The 15,388-nt window shown below is 47.6% G+C and overlaps 2 protein-coding genes across 2 annotated transcripts; one reads left to right on the forward strand and one right to left on the reverse strand.

Moving 5' to 3' along the window:
* Positions 1-171: 171 nt before the first annotated feature.
* Positions 172-2,717, reverse strand: LOC144738576 (glyoxylate reductase/hydroxypyruvate reductase-like; the record flags this gene model as incomplete). Its single annotated transcript, XM_078621578.1, has 7 exons — positions 2,554-2,717; positions 2,174-2,307; positions 2,014-2,086; positions 1,509-1,625; positions 1,012-1,100; positions 822-926; positions 172-307 (listed from the first exon to the last, which is right to left on the reverse strand). Coding segments are annotated over exons 1-7 (818 nt in total), but the record flags the coding sequence as incomplete, so codon positions are not given.
* Positions 2,718-5,299: 2,582 nt separating this feature from the next.
* Positions 5,300-14,690, forward strand: UBA6 (ubiquitin like modifier activating enzyme 6). Its single transcript, XM_078621576.1, has 31 exons — positions 5,300-5,340; positions 5,508-5,602; positions 5,713-5,741; positions 5,823-5,917; positions 6,040-6,151; positions 6,268-6,348; positions 6,455-6,577; positions 6,862-6,985; positions 7,189-7,292; positions 7,367-7,429; positions 7,571-7,647; positions 7,741-7,807; positions 7,894-8,037; positions 8,762-8,908; positions 8,978-9,058; positions 9,173-9,250; positions 9,387-9,568; positions 9,639-9,744; positions 9,826-9,915; positions 10,176-10,256; positions 10,385-10,513; positions 10,618-10,669; positions 10,749-10,812; positions 11,104-11,173; positions 11,245-11,316; positions 11,384-11,507; positions 12,540-12,733; positions 12,809-12,936; positions 13,030-13,117; positions 14,368-14,462; positions 14,549-14,690. Exons 1-31 carry the CDS (start codon positions 5,300-5,302, stop codon positions 14,688-14,690), a joined length of 3,078 nt encoding a protein of 1,025 aa, XP_078477702.1.
* The last annotated feature ends 698 nt before the right edge of the window (positions 14,691-15,388 follow it).

A 15,388-nucleotide genomic window follows, 5' to 3' on the forward strand; every position in this document is an offset into this window, starting at 1 on the left:
CCGATCCAGCAGTGTCGAATGTCCCATTGGTCAAATAACCATCTGCTGGTCACAAATCCTGGTTCCAAACAATGAACTCCAGCACAAACCAAGACCTTGTGTGGACCAGTAAGAACACCTGAAACTGGTGTTGATGTGGGTTAATGAGTCGGACAGGTGTCGGGCCTGGACCTGCTTGTGTTGATGAAGATAGAGGTTTTCTTCATCTGGGAGAAGAGGTCCTTGTTGCAGATCTTCTGCGTCTCAGGTGTTAAAGCACAGCACGCTGCCAGGAAATCGGAGCGCTTTGCCAGCTCGTCCATACTGACTGGAGCAAGAGAAAAGATCTTCAGTACGGGTGTGACGACACACGCGACTCACGACGCAAATGATACTCTTTTTTTCTGTGCAAATAATATGTACAAAACCATCCTCTGATTGGTCCCTACAGACAGAGGGACGTCCTCTGATTGGATGTCTTCAGACAGAGGGACGTCCTCTGATTGGATGTCTTCAGACAGAGGTACATCCTCTGATTGGTCCCTACAGACAAAGGGCCGTCCTCTGATTGGTCACATCATAGCAGAGGTGTCCGTGTCTTGTCTGTCTCTTTTGTCCTGTTTATTATTACATTTTTAATGTTACTTTTTTTCCTCTGCCTCTGAGACAGCTTCTCACTTACACGAGAAATATCGTCTGACTTAATCTCACGAGATCTTGTTGCACCAAAATGTTGTCGCACCCTTAAATCTTCCGTGTCATCTGAATTTGATGTCAATTCCATTCCCTTGTGTTTGTCTTTCATTGGCGTCTCTTGGACCAGGCACAATGCTGATTCTTACCAAACTCCGCATTGATGGCGCTGGCCAGCTCAGGCCTGGGCTCTGTGTCCGTGTAGATGAACTTCTTCACTTTAAAAGGTGCCAGACGCTCAGCTATGGCCACACCTTGAAGCACAAGCACACACTGTAACAGGTGTCAAACTGCAGAGGGAAAAGACAGGTCATGGTAAGCTGATGCATCTAAGCTCACCTATCCTTCCCAGTCCCAGGATACCCACGGTGCTGTTGGCCAACTCGTGCCCACACAGCCACAGAGTTCTCCATGTTCCCCAACCACCACTGGAGAATTCCAGGCAGAAGCAGAGCACAAACCAACATGTTGAACTGAATCAATTCTTTTTTTTTTATCATTACCAGTGAGTTTCTGCAACCAGTAATGTGAAAATTGTGCAACTCCACTGGGAACCTGAAACAGGAAAGAGTCCTGGTGGGAACGTTCTAGCTTCAAAACTTGAAAATCACCCACGGTACTCAGAGTACAGTGTGTCGACATCTGGGTGGAAATCTGAGATCAAGAAAACCTGAATAGATAGTGTTTGTCTGGATGTTCTCTTGACACCAAAAGTCTATGTAGATTTCATTTGTTTCCCACACACATAGTTGATGCAATCAGTCGGATTGGACTGGTGCAAGTAAAAGTGTGTGTGTGTGTGTGCGTGCGTGCGCGTGTGTGAGACAACAACATACGTTTTGGCTTCGTGCGTCGCCTCTATGAGCCTCCTGGAGGTTGCGAGCAGCAGCGCCACAGTTAACTCAGCCACAGCATCTGTGAGAACCTCAGGGGTGTAACCCACCCGGATCCCTCTAGACAGGAACACACACACAGACAGACAGCGTCTTACACTCCAAGGCTGCCGAGTACACCTGGCACCAACGGGCAGGTTCAGTTTGCTTCATCAGATAACGGGCTTTTGGCTCCAAGTTCTTTGGATTGAGACTTAGTCCAGCTGAAACTAACAAAGTGTGTTTTGTTTTAAGCCTTTCCTTCTTGTGTCCAGCCGTCAGATTCAAAGCTGTCAGTCCAGCTTTAGAAATACTCCATCTACTCTAACTTCTACATTCCTGTTTCTAGAACTGTAAAGATCTCCAGAGTGACCTGATGTCATAGCCTACATTGAACCACGTAGTCATGTCTGACTATAGCAGGCAGAGCTTTGTGGGCATTTTCACACAGGTTCAGGTTCTAAATCACCTTTTCTTCAGCTCGTCCAGAGATAGATGGTCAAACCCCACAGACATGGTGCTGAGGACCTTCAGGTTGGGACCTGCAGGAGCAAACCACGAGTGCATTCGCTTGAGAGTCTGTTTGCTGCATTAGAGCCGTTAAGCTGTAACAGACAAACAGTTCCAACCTGCAGCATCCAACAGTTCAGCATCAATCTTCTCTGTGAGCACACAGAGCAGAGCGTCAACGCCTTTGACCTTCTGAAGCAGCTCTTTCCTGGGCACAGGGACGTCGTCTGAGTCCCACAGCTGAAACTGCACCCTGGGAATGTGGATTACATGACCAAAGATCAAAATCCAAGTCATGAACCATCATTTAAAGCCAGATCTTTGTTCAATTCAGGTCACAAAAAAATATGCCAGCAAATTAAGAAGGACTTGATATCCTACAAACCCACAGCTGCCTAGTAGTAAAGTAAATGATAAACTCTGCACATTTCAAGAATGTTTCAGTACTAGTTATTTTACTCAGAATGTTATGTACATAAATATCCTGATCACCACTCACTGTCCAGACTCGCGGAGGATCCTCAGGCCTTCCGGTGGGATCTGCCGAGTGACATACACCTTGGGCAGGGTGGCCATCTCCCTCTGCACAGAGCTCAGACCTCCGCTGACCTTTGAGGGGGTAACCCTCTGGAGCTGACGGAGTGCTACACGGCTGCACCACATTGCCAACAGAGAGTCAACGTGTGGACAAAGTGAGAGATGGTCGTGGTAATGTACAGTCCAGAGTCTGGTGTGTGTGTGTGTGTGTGTTTTTGGCTGAAGTTCAGGGGGAGGTTCCTGTCAGTGCCCAGGACCAATATGATTAGAGGTAGGGTGTCTCTGAGGTCTGAAGGTGAGAGATACTGTCCCAGGCAAACAAAGCCAAAGGCAATTTTGATTCAGATGGAATATTTAGCAATGTGATGATCCAGTTTGGAGGTCTTTACAACAGACCCACAGACCCACTAGAGATGCACACCTCCTGAATGACAAAGAGAGGTTCAACAACACACTCTGGACCGGTGGTTCTCTTACGTCAGACCTCTGAGGTGAGGGTCAGTGGGATGTAAATGTTTTACTCAGGCATTGAACTTTGTTTCTTCAAACAATGGCATCTCAAACACGCACCCCACCCCCCAGGGAACCACTGAACCTCCTCCACTTTAGTTGTATTCGGATCGATACAATAACAATAAGGCTTTCTGTTCTATTCAGTTCTGTGATTGTCTTCATGTAGTTCTATTCAGCTCATTGTCCTTGTGTGCTCTCTGTAGGTACTACAGGAGGGGACCCAGATGATTCCGTACATGTCGCACACATTATCCACAGAGGTGATTATTGCATTTGACAGTTGTGTTGATAACAGGGGTATAAGCTAGTTTCAATGCAGATTTGTTTTGGACCCAATGGCATTAATCTCCATTTAATTCACTAGTTCATATTATAATAGAGGCCAATACTCAAAGGTATTGGGAGAAAATTATTACACACATTTAATTGCAGTTCCTAAGTACAAATGAATTGGTTATTTTGAGTATTTCATGTGTTTCATGAGAGTTTCATGCTATATTACTGAAATTGTCCCACATTTTAGAGAGAGATATTGAAGGTTGTGCTCCATTTAGGGTTGCCACCTTTCACGTATAAAGGACAAGATTTACGGGACAGGTGTCAACCTGGGATGTGACACTCGGGCCTGCATTACTGCACTAAAAGACGTTACAACTAAAAAATGACACAGCCCAACAACATGCATTCTTATGTGAATGTACTGACTTCCTTGCTTGCAGGTATGAAGTTGCGAAGCCCATGTCAACAGTAGCTTAGCTCACAAGGGAGTAACGTAGGAACTGACTAACGTAATGGATGGAACCTGACCTTTAGTTTTTAGTTGGGAAACCAAGTAAATGGCGGAGTCAGATGCACTGTGGGAACATGTGGAGATGTGTTGCTGAGGACAATATCACCTGAATGCGACAAGATAAGGTGAGGTTAAACGCTCTCTGACAAGAGAGATTAATAACTCCCAGAGGAGTTATTAATGTCGCAACAGAGGTAACCAGGGCTGGACCAAATTCATTTAAACCACCATGGGGCTCCTAATGCTCAATGCTACAGCCTTAGTTTGGAAAAAATGGATTTACATAGATATTAGAATTGTTTTATGAGGAGAAAAAATAAATCAAGTATGAAGTGATTTTAACACGGCTACAGTGTGAAAGAGTGAAATGATTGAATATTTTTCATTCCTGTGCACTCTGTGTTATTTCTCCTGTTCCAGTGATGGTCGGATTGATGAAAACAATGAAAATAAAGCTTGTTATCTACTATCTCACTACGATACATAAGAGGCGTAGTCTGTGAGTTATTGATCCCGGAAGTTCAAATCTGTCTTCTCATAATTAAAGAATCCATTCTCTAAATTATGAGAACAGGATTTCATAATTAAAAGATACGTGTCAGTCGTTTTATTTGGTGAATGCAATGACCTTCCGTAGTACTTCGACGTAAGTACAAGGTAGGGGGTTCTACTTTCAACAACAACAACAACAACAACAACAACAACAACAACAACAACAACAACAACAACAAACAATAATAATAATAAGTTGGGTCCTTCTGCTGCTGCTGCTCAGCATTGATATGATTGGATGCAGGTTGTCACGTGATACCGATAACCCGGAAGCAGTCCCAGTCAGACATTCGCTCCCGCTCGTCCCGCGTCCACACAAGCTGCTACGTATGAATATTTGCATCTTTTCAGCAGTATTGGCATTGACATTTCGCGTCAGTCGATAGAGGTCCAAGTCTTAAACGAGCCTACTTATCGGGGGGAGTCATTTGCCACCTAGTGTGTGTGTGTGTGTGATCACTGGAAACCAGTGTGTGTCCGCTGTCCTCGCCACCGGTACCAGGCAGTGGCTCGTGCTAGCTCATGCTAGCTAGTTGCACCTGCTAAGATGAGCCTCTGTCAGCAGCTTCATATAATCCAACAGGGTTACTGAGCTAACGTTTCAGCCGTAGCCCAAATGTGTAGCTTTAAGTAGAAAATGTTGCCTTCTAATTTGAAGATGATTGACTGTTGACAGCTCTGCATCAGTTAGCCGGCAGTCAGTTAGCCATGAAGCTACAACCACTGGGCGTTGCCTTTAACTTATTACTGAGTGCACGATAAACGTCATTTGATCATTGTTTTCCCTCTCGTGTGTCTTGCATAGGAAGGGTCTCTCCAAGAGTCGTATTCCCCCTTCTTTCCCCGCCCCAGCATGGCTGCACACTCGATGGAGATAGATGATTCTCTGTACAGGCAAGTCTGTTCATTTGACTGTTCATTTGTCCCTGTTATAATCCACTTTCCAAGATGCCCCACGATCAAAAGGCAAATATGAGAGAAATACCCAAACAATAGAGTATTTTGACAATTTAGTTGTTGCACATTGTCTCAATACGTGCTGTTCTTGTCTTTCTGTCCAGCCGCCAGCGCTATGTGTTGGGAGACAATGCTATGCACCAGATGGCCCAGTCCTCTGTCTTCCTGAGTGGATTGAGAGGACTTGGAATCGAGATAGGTACCGTATGTCATTATAATGGAGCAGGTCTCTGCGGATGAGGAAATGAACTAATGATGACTTCACCCATACAAACTGATTTGACAGTGAGCAACTTTGTGCTTTTGCAGCAAAGAATATTGTCCTGGCTGGTGTGAAGGTAGGAAAGGTTTCATCTGCAGTATCTCATAGGCAAAGTATTTGTTTTACCAATGTAGTATCTGGATCTCTGTGTGCACAGGCAGTCACCCTGCATGACACAAAGCAGTGTGACACCTCAGACCTGGGCTCCAACTTCTTTATTGTCAAAGAGGATGTGTTGAGCCAGAGGAGAAGGTAATGGACAACACAGCCTCTCATCTCACAAAGCCTCAATTACTGCTCAACTCAAGTTTTTGGAATGCAAATACCAGTGCATACTGCTTTATAATTTCTTTCTTCTTTTTTTTAATTTTCAGGGGGGAAGCAGTTTGCCCTCGGGTCGCAGAATTAAACCCGTATGTCCATGTTGACGTGTCCTTTTCTGCGTTGGATGAAAGCTCTGACCTCAGTTTTCTCAGAAAGTATCAGGTAAGACTGCTCAACTGGGTATTTATGTAGACCCTGACAGGTTAAAAAAAAGTCCCATCATGTTTGTGAATCTTCAGTCTCCAGTTTGCAGCTTCTGTGTCTTCTCTCTCCTCCAGTGTGTGATTCTGACTGAAGCGAGTCTGAGCCTGCTGAAGAGAGTAAACGAGTTCTGCCACTCTCACCGACCTCCGATCAGAGTAGGTCCACGCTCCTGAGAGCAGCACAAAGCACACGCCTTCCAAAGTTTGAGCCTGCCCGTGTCCCTGTGTTCCCATGGTAACTACTGCTCCGTGTCCTCGGCAGTTCATCGCCTGTGATGTGTACGGCGTCTGTGCGCGTGTGTTTTGTGATTTTGGGGAGGAGTTTGAAGTGTCAGATCCCACGGGAGAAGAACCCAAGGAGATTTTCATCCAAAGCATCACCCAGGTAGTCTGAACACGTTGGACATTGTCAGCTGTCAGGTGTCTGCTGAAACCAGAATCAAACTGAACAATCCATCAGCAGGTGCACACATAAGTTGTGAGAGAACATGAAAACGTTGTTTCTTTCTAGTGAGTGAATTGTTTCACAACGGTCCTTTATTCATTTCAATAATCTGTGCTGTAGAGGAACAAGGTGGATTTCCTGACATAGACTTGGCTTTGACATAGACTTTTAAATCTTCATCCGCTTTCCTGTCAAAGAATAGAATTAACCTTTTGACCCATCAGGACAATCCTGGGGTGGTCACCTGCCTGGAAAACCAGCCGCACGGCCTCCAGACAAGCCAGAGTGTTGTTTTCAGAGAAGTCAATGGGATGGCAGAGCTCAACGGCACCGTGCAGCCGGTTTCAGGTATCATGTTGCTTTTCTTGACCAAATCACTTTGATTGTGATTTTTATCTTGAGCTGTTTGGTTTTCTGTTTATAATCCATGTTATGTAAAGTGTCACAGTGTAATAAAGCAAAACAACATGTTTTTAGATATGTTCTTCTCTGTACGTTGCGTCATAATGTCGTTTCTGTGCTTCTCTTGTGTGTTGTATATGTGCTGTCAGTTCTTTCCCCTCATAGTTTTGCAATAGGAGACACATCCAACCTTCAAATGTATGCACATGGAGGTTTCTTTGTCCTGGTTAAATCTCCTAAGACCTACAGATTTGTAAGTGAAATGCATTTCAGAAGCTCCAGTTGTTTGATCCGCTGCGTCAGTTATCTATCACCTGTGTGTTTCAGGAAACGATGGCAAGACAGTTGTGTGATCCTCAGGTTCTGACTCCAGACTTCAGTAAACCGGAGGTGGGAACTGTACCACTGAAAGAACTGTGATGATTGACATGATCTGATGAACTCAGATGGACACTGAAGATTTACATGAAAGAGCAGGTGGACCCAGAGGACAAACACCATTTTGTTGTGTTTCTCCCATCCGACCCTCAGGCGCCACTACAGATCCATGCTGCCATGTTGGCTCTGGACGCCTTCCGGGAGCAGCACAGTCGACTACCCAACATCGGGTAAACAAACAACTGCCTTTAACCGTTACAGCTCCAGTCTGGTGATGAGACAATGATTGACTTTAGCTTCATGGGAGGTTCCACTTTCATCAGGTGTTCACAGGATGCTGAGGGTTTACTGAAGCTGACTGAGGAAGTGAATGCAACACTCAGGAACAAAGTAAGAGCTTTCTTTTCTCAGTTCAGTTGTCAAGGCCACAAACAGCCACTCAGGTCGTGACTCTGCAGTCTCCCTCCTGCGTCCAGGCCCCGGTCAACTCAGAGTTGGTGCACTGGCTGTCGAGGACAGCCAGGGGAACGCTCCCCCCGTTAGAAGCCGCTGTTGGGGGCCTTGCCAGTCAGGAGGTTCTGAAGGCCATCACGGGGAAGTTTGCGCCCTTGCAGCAGTGGGTAGGTCACACCTAGGGATGGTCCGCTGACATCTGCAGCAAACAGATGTGGTCTGGTCACATGACTCGGGGCGACGTCTTAAGCAGTCGAGTGTTTCGGACGTCTCATGAAACACCTGATTGCTTTGGGGTGTCGTGTGAATCTCTGGCCAACTGAACAAGAATTTGATTCACTGAAAGGTGAATCAAATCCCGCCCACCCCACAAACCAGGAAATAACACATCCCGATTGCATTTCATTGTATTGACCACTAGGGGGCCCACTCCAGCGACATGTCATTGAAGCCCCGAATCATGACCCGGTTTTTCAAAGTGTCAACTTCGACAAAGCCTCCATAGACCATCACTAGTCCCCCCTCTGGAATAAACTGCAGGCACCAGGTTTCAGGGGTTTCCAAACCGGTCGTGGAGGGCCGCCCGTCCTGCAGGTTTTAGATGTCACCCTGCTCCTACACACCTGAACCGGTCGCTGTGAGGTTCTGTGGAGCTCTGACAATCAGCTGCTGATTGAATCCGGTGTGTAGGAGCAGGGCGAGTCAGGAAGTATCATTTGTAAGTCTGTTATATACCAAAAGTAACTGTCCAACCCACTTTGGCCTCATTGAACATTCATGGTTGAAAATTTCATTTCACCACTTTGCTTCTGTTACACGTGAGTTAATTTTCAGCTCAGCCAGCTTCTGTTTCTATAAATCTATGTATGTTGTGTGTTTCTCCTGTGTTAGTTTTATCTGGATGCCATCGAGGCAGTCAGGCCGCTTCAGTCTGTGCCCGTGGAGGAGTTCCTACCCAGAGGAGACCGGTACGATGGATTACGGGCATGTATCGGACAGTCCCTCTGTGTGGAGCTGCAGAAGCTCAGGGTGTTCCTGGTGAGTATCACCCAGCTCCAGAAGACCCTCTGGTGTGTGTGACGTGCATCCAGCTGTCGTCCTTTCCAGGTCGGCTGTGGAGCCATCGGCTGTGAAATGCTGAAGAACTTGGCCCTGCTGGGAGTGGGACTGGCTCAGAGCTCAGGAGAGGTGGGCCCTCGTTCCCTGTGTGTGTGTGTGTGTGTGTGTGTGTGTGTGTGTGTGTGTGTGTGTCTATGTAGATCTGTACCTGTCAGTCATCTTACGCAGCCTCTGTCTCCTCAGGTGTGCGTCACAGATCCAGACCTTATCGAAAAGTCCAACCTGAATCGTCAGTTTCTTTTCAGGCCACATCACATCCAAGTAACCTGCTTTTCTTAAAACTTAACCAGATAATCTCAAAACCCGAATCCACGTTCCTGCTCTGAAAGCCACAGCTTGGTGTCCAGATCTTGAGTGCTGGTCTGTCCTCTCCTTCGTCTCCGTCTTCCTCTCTCAGAAACCAAAGAGTACGACGGCAGCAGAAGCAACTCGAGAGATAAACCCGGACATGCACCTGGTCGCTCACCTGAACAAGGTGTGTCCGGCCACCGAGGGGATCTACAGTGACGCCTTCTACTCCCGCCTGAAAGTCGTGGTCACCGCCCTGGACAACGTGGAGGCCAGGAGATACGTGGACAGGTCGGTGGAAAACGTCCAGACTCTGAACGGATCTGAACGTCGAAGACCGACTGCTGCTGTCGTCTTTCAGCCGCTGTGTGTCCAATCGGAGGCCGCTCCTGGACTCTGGCACCATGGGAACGAAAGGACACACAGAAATAATTGTGCCAAATTTGACGGAATCCTACAACAGCCATGTGAGTCCGTTTCCTCCCACGTGTTGCTCTCGTCCGTCCCCACGTCTCCTGCTTCATCTCCGTGCTTCATCTCCTTCCCAGAGGGACCCTCCAGAGGAGGAGATCCCCTTCTGCACCCTCAAGTCTTTCCCCTCAGTCATTGAACACACCATCCAGTGGGCCAGAGACAAGGTGTGTGTGCTACAGTGAGACCCTGGGTTAGTTGATTAGAAATGAAGACAACACTCCCACAGGTCGACATGCTGATTTATGAATAACTACAAACCCGCGTGCTCGTCTGATATTTAGTATTTAACGAGCACTTTTCTATGGTGAAGTAGAACACCGATGAACACACGATGAGTCTTTAATCCCAGAGGAAGTGGATCCTCCACCAGATCCTCCATGTTTTAAACGTCTGCCCTCAGTCTGAACACCTTTGGTCTCTGCAGTTTGAGAACGCCTTCACCCACAAACCCTCCATGTACAACCTGTTCTGGCAAACCCACTCCTCCGCTGAGGTGGTTCTACAGGTGACACACACACACACACACACACACACACATTAAACCTTGTGTTTGTCCACATCAGTGCTGCATTTAATAAAACACAATTCCTTTTTCGCGTGTGTGTGTGTGTGTGTGTGCATGTGTGTGCACAGAGGATGCGGGCGGGGGAGAGTTTGGAGGGGTCGTTCCAGGTCATCAAGCTGCTGAGCAGGCGACCCAGCCAATGGGAGCAGTGCATTCATCTAGCTCGTCTAAAGTTTGAGAAGTATTTCACCAGAAAGGTAACGTAGACAGGAAACGTTTGAACGCCCTCATGTTGTCACTGAACACAGACCCAAGAGATTCACAAGCACACTCACACGCCCCCTGTCTGGTCTTCACTCAGGCCCTACAGCTGTTGCACTCTTTTCCTCTGGACACAAGGTTAAAAGATGGAAGTAAGCTCCTCCCCAGACATGCACACATGGAGGTCAGGCAGCAGAGAACTCTACCATAACACAACCCTGTCTGTCCCAGGTTTCTTCTGGCAATCACCGAAACGACCTCCAGCCCCGATTCCCTTCGACCTGAAGGACTCTTTGTGAGTGTTACTGACAGCTTTCATACAGTGTGTGAGTCCACAGCTGACACGTTGACTCGTAAGACAATAAAACCGTTGGTTCATGTATGACAGACTTTAATAACAGTTTAGTTGAAATCTGAAATATTTTGCTTCACAAATGTATGAGTGTTTTCCTGTTGAAAATGGTTAAAAAAAAGAAAAAACACCAATATATGGGGGATCTGTAATGATTATCATGTCACAATGTGATGATAATATTGTATGAATACGTTAATTTAGTGTTGTGAGTTACACGGATTTTCCCATCAGGCACTTGACGTTCATCGTCAGCATGGCCCGACTCTTAGCGGGGGTCTACAGCATCCCCTACACAGACGAGGTGAGTGCACGCACACACGTGCACACACAGACGCTCCAGCGCGCTGACGTCGTTCTCTGTCCTTGGCTCAGGACCTGTCGGAACCGGTGGTGACGAGAATCCTCTCCGACGTCACTATTCCTGAGTACCGGCCCTCAGCGAAGGTACGTCCAAGCGCCGGTCGGTCCGGTCTCTGGGTTGTGTCCTCAGCGGTTGACGTCTGTCCCCCAGTGCATAGAGACGGACGAGACGGCCAAGAAGCCCGATCAGATGAAGCTGCCGCTCAGCAGTGAGGAGGAGCAGGAGGCCATGACGCAGCTGGAGGACGCCATCGCTGCCAACGGCGTCACAGCAGGTGAGTGGGTGACTGAACAGGAAGCAGCTGAGCTCTGGTGTTTTACGGGATGTTACTCTGGTGTTTTACGGGATGTGACTCTGGTGTTTTACGGGATGTGACTCTGGTGTTTTATGGGATGTGACTCTGGTGTTTTATGGGATGTGACTCTGGTGTTTTATGGGATGTGACTCTGGTGTTTTATGGGATGTGACTCTGGTGTTTTATGGGATGTGACTCTGGTGTTTTATGGGATGTGACTCTGGTGTTTTATGGGATGTGACTCTGGTGTTTTATGGGATGTGACTCTGGTGTTTTATGGGATGTGACTCTGGTGTTTTATGGGATGTGACTCTGGTGTTTTACGGGATGTGACTCTGGTGTTTTATGGGATGTGACTCTGGTGTTTTATGGGATGTGACTGGTGTTTTACGGGATGTGACTCTGGTGTTTTATGGGATGTGACTCTGGTGTTTTATGGGATGTGACTGGTGTTTTATGGGATGTGACTCTGGTGTTTTATGGGATGTGACTCTGGTGTTTTATGGGATGTGACTCTGGTGTTTTATGGGATGTGACTCTGGTGTTTTATGGGATGTGACTCTGGTGTTTTATGGGATGTGACTCTGGTGTTTTACGGGATGTGACTCTGGTGTTTTACGGGATGTGACTGGTGTTTTACGGGATGTGACTCTGGTGTTTTACGGGATGTGACTCTGGTGTTTTACGGGATGTGACTGGTGTTTTACGGGATGTGACTCTGGTGTTTTACGGGATGTGACTCTGGTGTTTTACGGGATGTGACTCTGGTGTTTTACGGGATGTGACTCTGGTGTTTTACGGGATGTGACTCTGGTGTTTTACGGGATGTGACTCTGGTGTTTTACGGGATGTGACTCTGGTGTTTTATGGGATGTGACTGGTGTTTTATGGGATGTGACTGGTGTTTTACGGGATGTGACTCTGGTGTTTTACGGGATGTGACTCTGGTGTTTTACGGGATGTGACTCTGGTGTTTTACGGGATGTGACTCTGGTGTGTGTCCGTCTGCAGAGCGGCTTCAGGTGACCTCACTGCACTTTGAAAAGGACGACGACACCAACGGACACGTGGACTTTGTCACGTCGGCGTCCGCTCTGAGAGCGAAGATGTACTCCATCGAACCGGCCGACAGGCTCAAGACCAAACGCATCGCCGGCAAGATCATCCCAGCCATCGCCACGGCAACGGCGTCTGTGGCGGGACTGGTGAGACCACGTGCCTTGACGCGGTGTGCCGGTTCCATCGGTTGACTGAGCTGTTGGTCTGGGGGGGTCGTGTAGGTGGCTCTGGAGCTCATCAAGGTCGCTGGAGGTTACGGGTTCGACTCTTTGAAGAACTGCTTCTTCAACCTGGCGCTTCCTGTCGTGGTGTTCACTGAACCTGCCCCGGTGAAACGCACCCTCATCAGGTGCGTGCGGTGTGTGTGTGGGGGGGAGGGGGGCACCGCCGCGTGTGTTTGTTGTCTATGAAGGATTTTAGCCACGAGCTTTTGACCTTTCAGGGACGATATCTTCTTCTCCATATGGGACTGCTGGACCATCGCTGGCCACGAGGACTTCACTCTGTCAGACTTCATGAACGCCGTGAGGGTGAGAAACAAACACAGAACTAGAGCTCAGAGCGCCACCACTGGTCATCAGATCAGTCGTGTTCCTGTGGGTCCTCTACATCAATAGAATCACTAGAACCCTGGGTCAAACACATCCCCTGACCACGTGGAAACACACTGAAATGATGAAAAAACACACAAACATTAACTGTCAGCGCGACACGGTGGAGCAGTGGTTGGAACTGTCGCTTCTTAGCACAAACCCATTGACAGCTGGGATCAGGGACAGGAAGGGTGAATGAATGAATGAATGAATGAATGAAAGAAAATTCACTCTTTCTGTAACAGTGTTTTTCTTCTGTCTTTAGCTCCAGAAATATTCAAGCTAGAACAGATCTGTTCAGACCTACAATCTACAATCTGGTGTCAGTTCATGTCTTTATCTTCATCTGTTGCCTGAAAATCCACCAGCACCAGAATATTTCTGGATCATAGTGATGGAACCAGATGGATCCAGTTCTGGATCATAGTGATGGATCCAGATGGATCCAGTTCTGGATCATAGTGATGGAACCAGATGGATCCAGTTCTGGATCATAGTGATGGATCCAGATGGATCCAGTTCTGGATCATAGTGATGGAACCAGATGGATCCAGTTCTGGATCATAGTGATGGATCCAGATGGATCCAGTTCTGGATCATAGTGATGGAACCAGATGGATCCAGTTCTGGATCATAGTGATGGATCCAGATGGATCCAGTTCTGGATCATAGTGATGGAACCAGATGGATCCAGTTCTGGATCATAGTGATGGATCCAGATGGATCCAGTTCTGGATCATAGTGATGGATCCAGATGGATCCAGTTCTGGATAGTCCAGAGAACCCACAGATAACGGATCCTGGATCTGACCATTGACTGTGAAGCTCTAGACACATGAGGAAGAATCCTTCGACAGATCCCTGGATCTGTCAGAAGGTTCCAGAACACCACCAACATTGAATCATCTGGTCCATTAGCAGCAGTCTCTGAACATTTCATTAAAATCTGTTCACAACATTACTCAGTTCTTTCACTAACAGACAAACGCTGTCATAGACAGAATCTCCTTGGCGGAGGTAACAATTGTAACAATGAAGGAGTCGTTCAGGTTCAGGACTCGTTCAGGTTCAGGACTCGTTCAGGTTCAGGAGTCACTCGTTCCTCTCTCTGAATCATTTTGTTTAATTAAAGACTGTTTTGCTGTTTTCTGACACATCGATTCTTCTGCTTTTCTTCTTTCTTTCAGGAAAAGTATGGCATTGAACCCACAATGGTTGTCCATGGTGTGAAGATGCTCTATGTGCCTGTGATGCCCGGACACTCCAAGAGACTCAAACTGACGTGAGTGGTTCACCCTCCAAACCCCGACGTGTCCCTTCACACCCGTCCCCCAGTGTCCAGACGTCGTCCTGTCTCTGTCCGTGCAGGATGCAGAAGTTAATCAAGCCGTCGGTCGGCCGCCGCTACGTGGACCTGACTGTGTCCTTCGCTCCAGAGTCAGACGGGGAGGACGACCTCCCCGGCCCCCCTGTCAGGTACTTCTTCAGCCCGGACCCAGAGACTCCCTGACTCCTTCCAGGATGACCAGCCCAACGCCTTAACCCCTGAAGGACCTTCATCTGTCGGTGGCAGTGAGTCCAAATAACTGCAGACAGAAGGTGGTGGTGGTGGGGAGGGGGCGGGGGGCGCACAGTGTTTGAGAAGCCACTCCCGTTATGTGTTGTATAATTCTGAGGTGCAACATGTCAGAAAAAACCCAAAGACATCCGTTCAGTCCCCCCCCCCCAGGACGTAGACGAGCAGCACGTCAGGATCAGTCGTCCCACGCGCCCCCCCCTGCCCCCCCGCCCTCCTGAACATCGTCTCAGCCCTCTGTACGTTCCCCCTTATTAACACGTTCATGTTTGTCTTATGGATGTGGGTCCATGACTTGTATTTATTTTACTTGTTGATTTCGGCCTCGTTTGGTGTCGGACTGAGCCTGTAGATCTCTGGAGAAAGGACGGCGTCAGAAGAAGAAGAAGAAGAAAGGCGTCTGACTCATGACTCTGTGTGTGTATTATTCAGGAAATCGTTTGAAAGCAGGCTTCTGTCCTGAGAATCCACCCAACGACACATTTGTTTCTTCTCACATAAAGAGGCTCTGAAGCTGGAGTATTTGTCCTCATTTTAAAACAGAAGCGCTGCTGAGCGACAGACACGACGATGTATGTTCCTGTAACACAAACGTCAAACAATGGTCCAATAAAAACAGTCCAGCTTCAGGA

This window comes from Lampetra planeri, unplaced genomic scaffold, assembly GCF_965212315.1.
Source record: "Lampetra planeri unplaced genomic scaffold, kcLamPlan1.2.h2 scaffold_1062, whole genome shotgun sequence".
NCBI classification, from domain to species: Eukaryota; Metazoa; Chordata; class Hyperoartia; order Petromyzontiformes; family Petromyzontidae; genus Lampetra; species Lampetra planeri.

Bases quoted from the DNA above. Each gene is read 5' to 3' on its own strand.
- UBA6 (XM_078621576.1), top strand. From the start codon at position 5,300: ATGGCTGCACACTCGATGGAGATAGATGATTCTCTGTACAG. The intron at 5,918-6,039 runs GTAATGGACAAC...TTTAATTTTCAG, and splicing joins GTGTTGAGCCAGAGGAGAAG to GGGGGAAGCAGTTTGCCCTC. The intron at 11,317-11,383 runs GTACGTCCAAGC...TCTGTCCCCCAG, and splicing joins AGTACCGGCCCTCAGCGAAG to TGCATAGAGACGGACGAGAC.